Source organism: Clinocottus analis, unplaced genomic scaffold (genome assembly GCF_023055335.1).
Source record: "Clinocottus analis isolate CAN_PGR_092001 unplaced genomic scaffold, fCliAna1.0.p SCAF_1, whole genome shotgun sequence".
NCBI classification, from domain to species: Eukaryota; Metazoa; Chordata; class Actinopteri; order Perciformes; family Cottidae; genus Clinocottus; species Clinocottus analis.
In genome coordinates, this window is record NW_027175820.1 from 17,543,383 (window position 1) to 17,555,871 (window position 12,489).

Here is a 12,489-nt window from a genome sequence, read left to right on the forward strand (position 1 = left end):
TTTCTATTTTTGCTGCCGGGCAAGTCAGCAGGCCTGTCCGGGAGAGTCAGGGCGTAAATGGTGACAGTGACATCCAGACACACTGACAGAGGAGATGGAGGGTCAGCCTGGTGCATCCTGGGAAAGGTCTGGCAAGCGCTAAGCTTGAATGAAGTAGACCTGAATATCAGTTTAAATTGGGCTTTGCTTTGTAAAAACAAAGCAAAGCCCAATTTAAACTGATATTGGACCGAAATCATTCATATCCCTTCTTGGTGTTTCAATGTAATATAAATCTCTTCAATCCTTATTCACATCTTATATTTATATATGCCCTTTTCTACAAATATGTAATTTTGGAGTCACATCAGACAGTGGATCGGATAGAACCACATACAGTGTGATACATAGGATGTTGTCGACAGGACTTTAAGACAAAACACAAAACTAACTTTTAGAGGCAGTAACGGAAAGGCGTAAATCAAATTTGCTCGTTCTTGTGGAAAATGTTACACTCTGAGCAAAAAAGTTTGGATGTTATGAATCTGCCTAATAAAATTCAGTGTTCAGTCAGTGGCTCAGTTGAACACAAATACATGTCAATGTCAATAAAAGCAATACATCCCTTAGTGAAACCGAGAAAGATGACTTTGCAGCTACAGAATCAGTTGTTCTTCCTGAATCCAGCGCTGTCATTTTACATTACAGTGACATATTTGGAGGCAAGGAAGCACTATAGTCTGTCATTTCAGCTTGGATTTCTAGTCCCCGTTTCTGGGTAACCAGGGAGTGCTTTCTAGGTGCCTCTCATAAACAACTTTCTATTTCTCTTATATTGCAAGCAAGCTATATCGCCAACAGTGAAAATGGCATCACATGATTGCAGACCTTGTACATGTTAGTACTGCATGGCAATGCTCCGTGAGCAGGAGAACGCAGCTTTCTCTGTCAATATAATATGCACGATGTAATGCTTCAATCAAATACATTAGCCATCAACACTGACTAAACATCAACATACTGTTAAGAGTTGACAGATTTTCTCTTTCAGCCACATGCAACCCGAAGGGTGTTTGTTCTGCCATTTGATCTGATGTTGAGTCAAACAGAAGTGTGAACAGGCTTCAGCAGAGAGATTCTCACATTGTCTTAAATAATATGTCTGATCAGGGATCGTAAATGGTACATACATGGCTCTGTTAATGTTCTCCTGTCCTATCTGTTTGATTGCTGTGCTGTGGCATGCTGCATTGAGACAATCACTGTCAACTGGCCTGGCTTATTCACTCTCTCTTCCTCCTCTGTTTTCTCCCTCTCTTCATTTGGTTTTGTCTTTCTCTTCTCATTTCCTCTTCCGCTCTCAAATATCTGCCGTTGACTATCTGACTGTGCAGTTTTGTGTCACTTATGTGAATGCAATGTCTCCTTTGAAGGGCACTAGGATATTGTATAGCATCCTCTGCCACTGAAGGAAGGAGAGCTAAAGCGTAAATGTACAGACACAGCCCAGTTGGAGAAATGTGTGTTTGTGTCGATGTAAGGGACTTTAGCTTCTACACATGTATGCTGAGATTGTGAAAGAAATAATATGTTATTGTGTATAAAATGTTTGGTAATGTCAGCTTAACTAGGGATGTTGCATGTCAATATAACTCTGGTTTGAACAGGCGCTTTAAAGCTTCAAAAGGGGCTGAGCTTGACCATAAATTTACTCCAAGCAGTTTGTGCAGGATTACACAGCCTGTTTTCATTCCCACACGAGTCCTTGTTAGACACCCGGAGAAAGTGCTCTGGGAGTATGATGGCGAAGTATAAAGACTGAAAAAAGTGACATAGACTGGGAGGGAAGGGAGGTGAGGAGGTGGATGCAGGACTTTTAACCAAGACACGAGCAGTCTACACCGGTGTTCTTATCCCAAAGTTACGTTAGTGATGTTCGTCACAGGTTTTCCTTACTCATGTTAGATTGTTTCAATGATTTTGTTGCCAAAACCTAAGTTAAGTTACATATTTCAAGCCCAAACATGATGTTTGAATTCACAGCGTCTTTTCACATGTTTACTATGCCCTGGCACTTGGCAACCCCGTGCATTAGAGTGTCTGAGAGTTGTTTCTCAAGTGAGTGCAGTATTATTACTGCGGCAAATAAGCTATAGAGTATTTATCCCAAAATTGTAAACTACTCCTAAACCATTTCAATTGTTTCGGAGAAGTCTGACAAGATAAGCTAGATAGGAAACTTGAAGGTGGCGTCAATCTTAATATATCATCGCATCTCAACCCTTGCTTCCAATGACATGTCGTTGATGATATTTGCTGTAATGCTATTATCATGCGACCTATATGGAGCATCCTCATCCCCTCATTCATCTGTTTGACACAGTTTTGACTGCAGGGTTGAATTTATTTGCAATGATCTGGTGGCTCATGCTTTGTTATACATTCAGTGGCAACCTTGTTTGCCTGCTCCTTATTGTTGCAGTTAAATCTAAATAAAGACTTGATTAAAATGTGTTTTTAATGGGTCTTTTGGGGCAGACACAGCTTTGTGCAATGGCGCCGCTCGCACTGACAGGATAGCAGGACTGTTTTCCTTTTCACACCTGGTCAAGGCTATTCTGTTCTTCTGAACGTGGGGGGGCTGAACAGCCTATTTTCTGAAATAAACATTGCATTTCCAGTTTCTTGAATGATACAAAACATATTCATACATACGGAAGGGTCAGGTTATCACATTGCATTGCAGGACTGGGGCTTCCTCTCCTTTTCAGTCTGTCCTTTGCCCGCACATCGTCTCACTGTTTCTCTCCAGGTCTTTTTCTGCCGCAGAAATCTCTCAAAGATTTCACAGGTGGCTGCTGCCTCAATATGAATATTTGATAGCGCTCATATATGTCTCCTGAGAGAAGTTAAATATTAAAACACTTTCTCGTGGCTGGTTTGACTTCTCAGGGGCTCCAAAGATGTGAGACTATTGATATGTTTTTAAATGTAATGTTCTGCTCCATCTGGGCAGTGTTAACATACAGTGATTGTATGCGCCATTGATAGGGCTTCATTTCATGACTTTTCCCATATTTATTTATTTTTCAGCGGGATGCCAAGGGACAGTACCTGTTCGACCTCATCTGCCACCATCTCAACCTGCTGGAGAAAGACTACTTTGGTATTCGATATGTTGACCCAGACAAGCAGAGGGTAAGTATTTCTTTGTAATAATAAACTACATTTCAGTTGGATTAAATTCAGTTAAAAGTGTGACACCATCTCATCTTCGTCTCTATCTCATCTGCCCATCTTTCTTCCTGTTTTTCTTTCATTTTCATTCCATCTAATTTGTGGCATCTGAAATATCTGGAAGGATTTTGAGTAGTTTGCCCCCTCACAAATTAGTTCACCCAAGTTTGCAGAGCAAATCCATTATCTCGAAGAACAACATCTTCTGTTGTCAAAGGTAATACGGCAATCTATTTAGCAGTCAAGACTCAAGTTTGAGGCTGATAACACTTCAATTGTAAATCCTAAAAGGTTCAAAGAAAGCCGGGTAAGCTGGTTCAACGATAAGAAACAATCTGTGGTCACATCTTCCTCGTCAGTCTTGACCATCTCTACTCTGTCTTTTAGAGTCTGTAGATCAATTAAGTCTCACACGGAGAGACAGATGCTTTATAAATTTGTAATGTAAGAGTGCCAGACCTCACTGGTCCAATGAGTATTTTTTTAAATCAAATAATAGGTCAAATAATGCAAACTAAAAGAAAGCCAAACACCTTTAATTGAGATGAATATCAGTCACAGACGTAGTCCTAGAATTTGCAGTCCTTGGACTGATTTTATGTATTATTCGTTGTACTTATGGATGGGAGTACAAATGCTCTTATGGCTGGAATATAGTATCCACTTTGTACGTTGTCTATGCATTTTAGCTGACAGACATTTGAAGAAAATGTGAAGGAAGGTGTTCATCCATATCACCAATGTGTGTTACATTTAATCTATCGTGATCGCAGTGTGCCATTATTGTCAGCGTGTCATCATCTCACTGCCTGTGTTGGAGAGGTCTAAATAAAAGGAAGGCGAGGAGATGAGAGATTCTACTGTGCCTTTCATCATCTCGCTCAGCTGCTGAGCAATCAGACAGTTTAGCCACCAAGTTGCACCAAAGTTTAGGTCTTTACTTCTCTTTCTCTCCCTTTCAGCATTGGTTGGAGTTTACAAAGTCAATTGCCAAACAAATTAAATGTAAGTATTGAATGATTACAATTAGTTGGTTAAATAATATACCTTCAAATGTGGGAAATATAAAAGAAAAAGAAGAACACACCAAACATGCCAAACACATGAGAAACATGACAATAGATGTGACATATTGGTCTTTCTCCCCAGCCCAGCCTCCATTCACCATGTGTTTGCGTGTCAAGTTTTATCCGCCTGATCCCGCTGCCCTAAAAGAGGAAATCACCAGGTAAGATTTTCATGGTAGCTTCATGAGCTACAAAGGGTGTTGTGATGTTGAGGGATGGATAGAAAACACATTTAAATCTTTGCCTCTCATGTCTCGCTTTGTCTTCCACTGATGGAATTTCAAAAGTGAGAGTTGTGACATGTCTACGTACTCCGCCGATTTGGCGTTGCTCTTCTTAACATTGTTAGACTCACTACATTTTAAAGTCCTAAAGGGCTTCTGTGCACTCCTGCATGTGTCACAAGTATGGCATCTTGTTTAATTAGTGAATTATCTCAAAATTAACAGAGGAAACAATCTCATGCTACAAATCCGAGCTTGCACGAAGCCACTTTGGTGAAACAGGGACTGACTAGTATATTTTAAGGGCTTGAGTAAGCACAGTTTTCCCAATCAGAAAGGTAAAACACAACATATTTTTACAAACCTTTGTACAGAAAATCAGAACATCTTTGGACACTCTCCGCATATAGTTTTTTATTTGGTATCACACAGCTGGTTTTTCATGAAAGATAGCTGTTGGGTCTGTTTTACTGATAACCACGGTGTATAAATGCTGACAAAGATCATACCTTCATACAATAACATTCAACAATTTGGACTGGTTTTATTGAACCGAAGGGAGTGTTTTTATCTTCTGTCCTACTAATTTGTCTCGTAAAATCTGATCCAAAGTATTCTGATATTTTACTGTTATAATGCCTTTGCAGCCAGCATTTAGATAATTGATATAAGGATAAGAGAACTGCAGCTTTAGAGAGGTTTTGCCTTTGTCTTAACTGGGAATTGGATAACCATTCTTATTATTGAATAAATACTGAAATTAAATCATTTTATGATATATTTTCATGGAAAATATGTTTTCAGTTAGCCTTCTTCATAATTGGGAATACAATAAACGAGAATATTTTAAATTGTAAGCAAGTTCAAATGTAACGTAAAAGCAATAAGTGATGCAGGTCGAAAAGTGAAAGCACAATATCCAGATCTCAACAGTGTGAGTCTGTGTGCAGGGGGATTTGAGTTTTCTCTTTTTTTATACAGTAAGCTGCAGTGGCATGAAGCTCCTCACCACTACTGCACTGTGTGTAGCATCCTTGACAGCTAAACAAACTGCTGTGAGGAGTGAGCCAGAAAGCTACGGAGCCCACAGATCCCAGTAAATCACATCCCTCGACTGGTTGCCAAGCAGTGAAATCTCTTATTTGCAATCCAGCTCTTCTTGATTGAGCTGGAGTGCCGGCAAGGGACAGCTCCTCCATCCTCCTCCATCTGCTCTGGCTGGAAGCTCTTAGAGACACACAAATGGTGCATATACATAGGCACGCTTTTAACTGTCTTTACAGTGTATTTTACAAGGTGGTTGCAGGATGTAAAAAAAGGCTCAATAACACAACCCAAATGTATTCTAAAAATGTTCACTGGAGAGAAGCTGAATCACAGGTGTTCGAAAAAGAATACCGAGTGGGAAAATTGACCTCTGGATGTTGTGGACAAGATCAGAAAATGTCGTTGCTCCCAGTTGACTTCAGTGCCAAACAGCAATCATATTTTAGATAATTGTCAATTCGCCAAATGATATGCCTCCAGTTCTGCCTTCATGTTGGCTTCATGTCCCGTGCGTAATGATCCATAATAGATTGCCAATCTTAGATTCCTACTTTTTTTCTCTTCTCGGTTATAGTTTAATTATAAATAGGTTATGAAAAGGCCCCAGAGTAATGGAGTTGTTGCTAGCTGCGTGTATTTTACATTTCAGTGTGTAGACCTTACGGGTACTGCAGCTTATCTGAAATAACGACAGACATCACATCTAAAGGAGACGAGAAAATACAAGGCATCTGCCTCATAAGCTGTCAATATATACATTTCTTTGTTTCTGAGAACAGCACCTTGAATTATACATATGGATTTTGACTACTGTGAAATCACAGTAGTCAACCTCAGGTTTAAATTGACCTCTCCTAACAATCTCTTTGACACTTATTCTGCTTCAAATGACACCGTACTTTTAAATTGTATACATCCACACCTTAAAATAGGTATGTCAATATCGGGCTTATCTAAATAATGACCCAGATCAGTTTCTCTGTGTTCCACTCCACAGATATCTCGTCTTCCTGCAGGTTAAGAGGGATCTCTACCATGGTCGCCTCCTGTGCAAGACATCCGATGCTGCTCTGTTGGCTGCCCACATATTACAAGGTACGATCAAAATAGGAAGTCATCATAGTCAAACACCCTAACATCACACATTTCCTCACACAAGCCAGTCTGACCAGAAGCCAATAGTGTCTTCTGACTGGTGCATGTCCCACCCTAAACTACAACTCTAAATAAATGGCCTTATGTCTTCTGACAGAGGTTTGTCTGGCACAAGGCATATATTATTCATAATGTTTGTGACCTACTGTAGGCTTTAGGATTCCCATATGACCCTGGCTCGTTGGCAAACACTATCCAGCTGTGTTTGTGTTCACATTCTGCACACATACAAGTGAGTGTGAGTGTGTGCAAATGTGCAAGCAGAGCGCGTTAAAAAGTTTAAAGCTTCATCTGCTTTTTTTTTTTTTGTTTGATGGGGACCTTGAGAATCTAAATGTGGTATGTTTACTTTGATTTGACAAAGTACTTCTGGTACCTGCAGCTAGTGTCACCCATGACGTTTGCTAAGATAGACCAAAGATTTCATTTCATTTTAAATAAGTGGATTTAAAAGTCATCATCAAACATGGAGGTAAACCGTTCTTTTTTTTTCTTCTCATTTTACAGCTGAAATTGGCGACCACGACCCCGGGAAACACCCAGAGGGCTACAGCTCCAAGTTCCAGTTCTTCCCCAAGCACTCGGAGAAGTTGGAGCGGCGGATTGCTGACATCCACAAGGCTGAGCTGATGTAAGGTGACACTTGTCCAAGGCACAATCCCAATGTTCGCACTCACTGACTCACAGACTTTGAGTGCTTGACGGCACTCTTGCGGACATTTTGAGTTTTTTCATGCACACTTTCTGTATTTCTGCATTTCCACAGACTTTGTCTGAAGGACTTTGTCCCAATTCATACCATTGGGACATAAAAGACAGGGTCACCAGGTGAAGCCTGGAGACGTAAAAAAAAAAACCAATTACGAGTGAACACTTGGGTGTTCAGCCTTACACAGAAATATTTAGGATTTAAAATGATTCATAAAAACATGGGAAATCAGAGGAATACAAGCTTAGGCTATAATACCCATCTGTGATGGGACTTCACCATGTGGTTGAAACAAAGAGAGGTCTGCATGTCATTTGGAAAGTGCAGATTGTGAAATCGTGTGAGATTTAGTGCAGACCACAACACAGACCAGCGCATACCTTTACCCTGCGCCGTCCATGTGGCTCACGTCGCTAAGAGGGGGTGAAACGGCGTTGGTGCATTTCAAGAAAAACCCAAAAATATAGTCTTAGCTTCGCTGGCCGAACAACAGACTGTTTTGTGTTCAAGAACACACTTGGATCCTGAACGAGAATCGGATAACTTGCCCCGTGCTCCGCCACTTTAACCTACAGAAGGAAGATCCCAAAATTCCAGGATTCGTCAAGTCAACATTCGCCATTTAACCCACCGACACATTGCGGGTCAGTGCCCGGTCCTAAACCGGAGAAATTACGCCAAACAAGTCCGAAGAAATACACCGACCCCTATGAAGCAATCTCAAGTAAGAAGCCTTTGTCTGGCAGAGATAGTTCATAGTGTGTTTGTAAGCTTGTTTGTTTTGTTTTAAGTTTATTTTGTAGTTCATGGACAGCTGAGTCCGGTTCAGTGTTGTGTAACATAACTTTTGTGCTCTCTGCTGCTGTAATAGTGTTGTTCCATGATGCTGTAAAAGTGTTGTGTTTGGATCAGCCACTACAAGTAAAGTCGGTAAACTGTACTTTATTAGTTAAAGGACCAGAGCCGCGGCTTCCCAATATTAGTTTACCAGTCGGGCTTCTATGTGTGTCATGACCGGGTGTGGTGGGGCAGAGACTCAGGCGCAGAGGAAAACAACGGGAAGTATGTTCAGGAAATATCAAAAAGCACTTGACTTTAAGTCCACAAAAAGGGCAGGCAGGGAATCCGTGGTCAAAGACAGGCAGGCTCAGAACCGACAGATAAGAGATAAAGCAAAGCTGGAGCACTTGGCTGTAACACACAACGGTATACAACGACAATCTGGTAGGGGACAAAGGAAAGCAGAGGAGTGTATATATGAGAGGGAAAACACTGGTGTAGGGTGTGTAGGCTGAGGCAGACAGGGGGCAGGAAGTGCGGGGACACAAGAGACACAAAATAAAACAGGAAGCCACCCAACACTGTGACAATGTGATAACGTTACAGTTACTGTACTTTACTGCTGCCTTGTTGAGGAGAGACAGTGAGTGTGATTACAGACAGTGGCGAGCGTGTGGCAAGTCTGTGGCATGCGTCAGTCAGGTGGCAGGACAGCGACAAGCCGACGACACTCGTTCAGCACGTTTTTAAATGCAAGTCGAATAATGTCTCCACTAGTCCTCTCCTTCTATGTGGTTCGGTGTCGGTAGGTGCCGCGAGATGCCAGCGCCAGTAGTTGTCACAAGAGTGCCACGACTAGTCAGAAACTTGCCACCGGTAGTCACTGCACTAGTCAGAGATGTCCCACTACTTGTCAGAGAAGTGCCAGTAGTTGTCACAGGTGTGCCATGACGAGTCAGAGACTTGCCACAGTCCTGACACCTGACCGACGCCTGGCATACGCTTGGCACTGTGGTGCCGGTGCCACAAGGAGGAGCTCGGCCTTGCTGGAGTTTTGAGTGCTTTCTTTTTCTTTTCCAGCTAAACCACACACAGGTACAGACACTCACACACAAATATATGCGTATTTGTACACATGTTAAATATGCATGCGTCCTTCATTGTGTGTCATTAAAAAAGATAAGTAGTGCATGACGAAACCACTACGTACCTACTTCCGCCATCCGGCTCCCCCTCTTTCTTTCTTCTCTTCTGCTTTATTGTTAAACATCACGTGGCGTAATCACTTATCCGCCATCTTGCTCTCTCTTTTTCTCTCTTAACCCCCTTCTTACACACACCTTTATAAACAAACACACATTCCCCTCTTGTTATTGTATACTAGATGTTTGTTAACTTTTATTATTGATCTTTGATCAGTATTGTTGAAGATAAATAAACTGTTATACTTTTAAAGAGCAGTTTTATGTGATTATTTTCTGCAGCGGTGGTCAGAGGTCATATTCAACCCTTCACTGTTCATTCTGAATGTGGAATAGTAATTTAACTATTATGAGTGAAAAACAATTTTGAGACTTAGTCCACAGTTTGGTGGTGCCCGTTATTGTTAATATATGTTATTTTATATTATTAGTATTATTTGTTAAATTTCATACTTGGTAATAACCAAACACGGTCCTTGCAGACACTAAAAACTTTTGACAAAAACAAGAATAAATGATGTGACGATCACGCCTTGCCTCGGAAGGCAAGAGCCAGGTAGATCTTCAGCCAGTAAAACAAGTGATATAAAAACCCAGAATTGTACAAAACATATTTTGGCATCATCCGGGTAACGGTTTATGTAACCGGAAAATGATGTCCCATTACAAGCTTTTCTTTAATACAGGCTATATATACTCTGCAAAACAAGGCACTGACATTTTCATGTCCAGATTCAGTACTCTCTCTGACTGCTCAACGGTCTGCAGCGTCCAGCAGAGTGCTTCCTACAATTTCACAGTTTTGAGGGGCCCTGCCTCTGGCAAGCAGCGTCCAGAAGCCAGTGCTCAAGCAACCATTAATGGTCTGGTGAATTTTGATTTGTTCCCCTTGGTGGTACAGATAGTTCAAAGAGTCTGGGAACAGTACAAAAATTTAGCTTATTTTCGCTCCCTCACACATGAGGTCTGAGGTGGGGATGTCACGGTCCATTCTTCCAAATAGTGCGAGACACTTTTAGCGCGTGAGTGCATCATCAGGTTCAGCAGCTCTACCTGGTTACTAATCCACTAAGAATGGTGATGTTGGAAAAGCTTGACCACCTTTTGGATGTTGTGTCTTCAGGATGCATTATAGTTATGTAATGCTCTCCTAGGCAAAGTGTTTGTACTATTCCCAGGGACAGATTCGCAGTGGTCAGTCAGGTTCAGTTAACGTTGCTTTTCCTCCTCGGCATTCAAGTGGAAGGGTGCCAGACAGTGCGTGCCAAGGTCACAGCCTCACATCACAGCTGGTACACACGGTAACCCTAGCACTGGGAGCAGACACAGAAACCTTGGCATCCTGCTACTCTTTCAGTTAATGACTTCGTGGTCGAAGGGTATGATAGCCAATGTAGCCCACGACAAGAGGTTGTCAGGAATGTTTTTATTGGCTGAACTAGATGTAATGAGATTAACCTGTGCTCATAACATAATAATATGTACTGTGCAAACTTTGTTTGATGTATTAGCTGATAATGCACTTTAATAAACCCTACGTGTTAATAAAAACACTTGCATTTTCTCTGTTCTTTTCTTATCGCAGTCTTTTACATACACACACACACACCTACACAGACCTACACACACACACACACACACACACACACACACACACACACACACACACACACACACACACACACACACACACAGTGTTTACAAGTCAGGTGGACACAGGCACTGGTTTGATCCTACACTGCCCTCTATTGCTCATTTCCTCTCTCTTGTTTGACAGACCTTTAAACAACCAAGATGCATCTCCCCGTACTTTAGCATCTTCACAGGAAATAGGTGTACCAGAAACCATTTTAGGGAAAAAATTACCACAGTACTGCTTGACTTCAACACCAGAGAAGGTGATGGGAAAATAGTGTTCCTATGTTTGAGAGTAATCACTTTGGTTTCAGCTCATTTATCAAAAAAATTGCCCAAACCTTGAATGAAATGATGAAGAAATAGAATAAAGGTTACATACAGTTCACCGTTGTTTTTGACAAGCCAAATAACTGACTTTTTGTTCTTTTCTCTTAGAGGTCAGAGTCCTGAAACGTCAGAGCTCAACTTCCTCCAGAAGGCTCAGAGTCTGGAGACATATGGAGTGGACCCTCATCCATGCAAGGTAGGTTTTACAAAACAAACATATTCTGTAACTATAAGCTTTTGTCTCAGCTTAATGTGCAACTGGATGCAATGAGTAATGTGTTTATGCTTTTTGAGTAAATGTCAGGTGAACTATGAAGTCAATAAAAAGGAATTATTATACTACTGTCTTGAATTGTCTTTCATCAAAGTAGGAAATTTACAAATATACTCTAACTGATTAAAAATTATGATTCTGAAATAACGAAAACATGGGTTCTTGTGCCTGCCAGGATGTGTCTGGCAAACCAGCTTTTCTGGCTTTTACTCCTTTTGGATTCACTGTGCTGCAAGGGAACAGGAGGGTCCATTTCCTCAAATGGTGAGTTAAGATAACCAGCTATAACTGTGCATGATGCAAGCTAAGTAATATGGAAATCATAAGTTCATATGGCTATTGGTTCAGACAGTATTGTAGATCTGTGGAGTAAACATTATAGGGATATGTTCAACAGTGTTAAGAGTGACACATTTAATATTGGTGACAATCCTAATGCTGCTGGTGTGTGTGTTAGACCTGATAAAGTGTTGTATGCCATTGAAAAACTGCCGTTGAACAAAGCATGTGGCCTTGACCAGATAACAGCAGAACATCTGAGGCATGCTAGCAACAGAGCTTTAGTGTTATTTGGTATGTGTTTTTCTGGATTGTTAATGCATGGCGTACTTCTTAACTCTATGCTGACTCTTTTGTTGGTGCCAGTAATCAAAAACAAAACCGGTAAAATATCAAGCATTGAAAATGACCGACCAATTGCTCTGGCTAGTGTACTTTCTAAAGTACTAGAACAGATTCTCTTCGATAGGCTTCAAGAGTACATGATAACCACTGACAATCAATTTGGTTTTAAAAGTAAACATAGCACAGACGTATGTATATGTACTGAAGGAAGTTGTTCGTTAGTACA

General features: G+C 41.0%; 1 protein-coding gene across 1 annotated transcript in view; it reads left to right on the forward strand.

The window, feature by feature from the left end:
• LOC137800393 (FERM domain-containing protein 5-like) overlaps positions 1-12,489 on the forward strand; it is a 59,645-nt gene that overhangs the window by 36,839 nt on the left and 10,317 nt on the right. Inside the window, exons 2-8 of the mRNA XM_068597612.1 lie at positions 3,073-3,177; positions 4,179-4,221; positions 4,366-4,444; positions 6,552-6,649; positions 7,217-7,340; positions 11,474-11,561; positions 11,815-11,903. Coding sequence (XP_068453713.1) covers positions 3,073-3,177; positions 4,179-4,221; positions 4,366-4,444; positions 6,552-6,649; positions 7,217-7,340; positions 11,474-11,561; positions 11,815-11,903 — 626 coding nt within the window. The remainder of the gene's footprint in view (positions 1-3,072; positions 3,178-4,178; positions 4,222-4,365; positions 4,445-6,551; positions 6,650-7,216; positions 7,341-11,473; positions 11,562-11,814; positions 11,904-12,489) is intronic.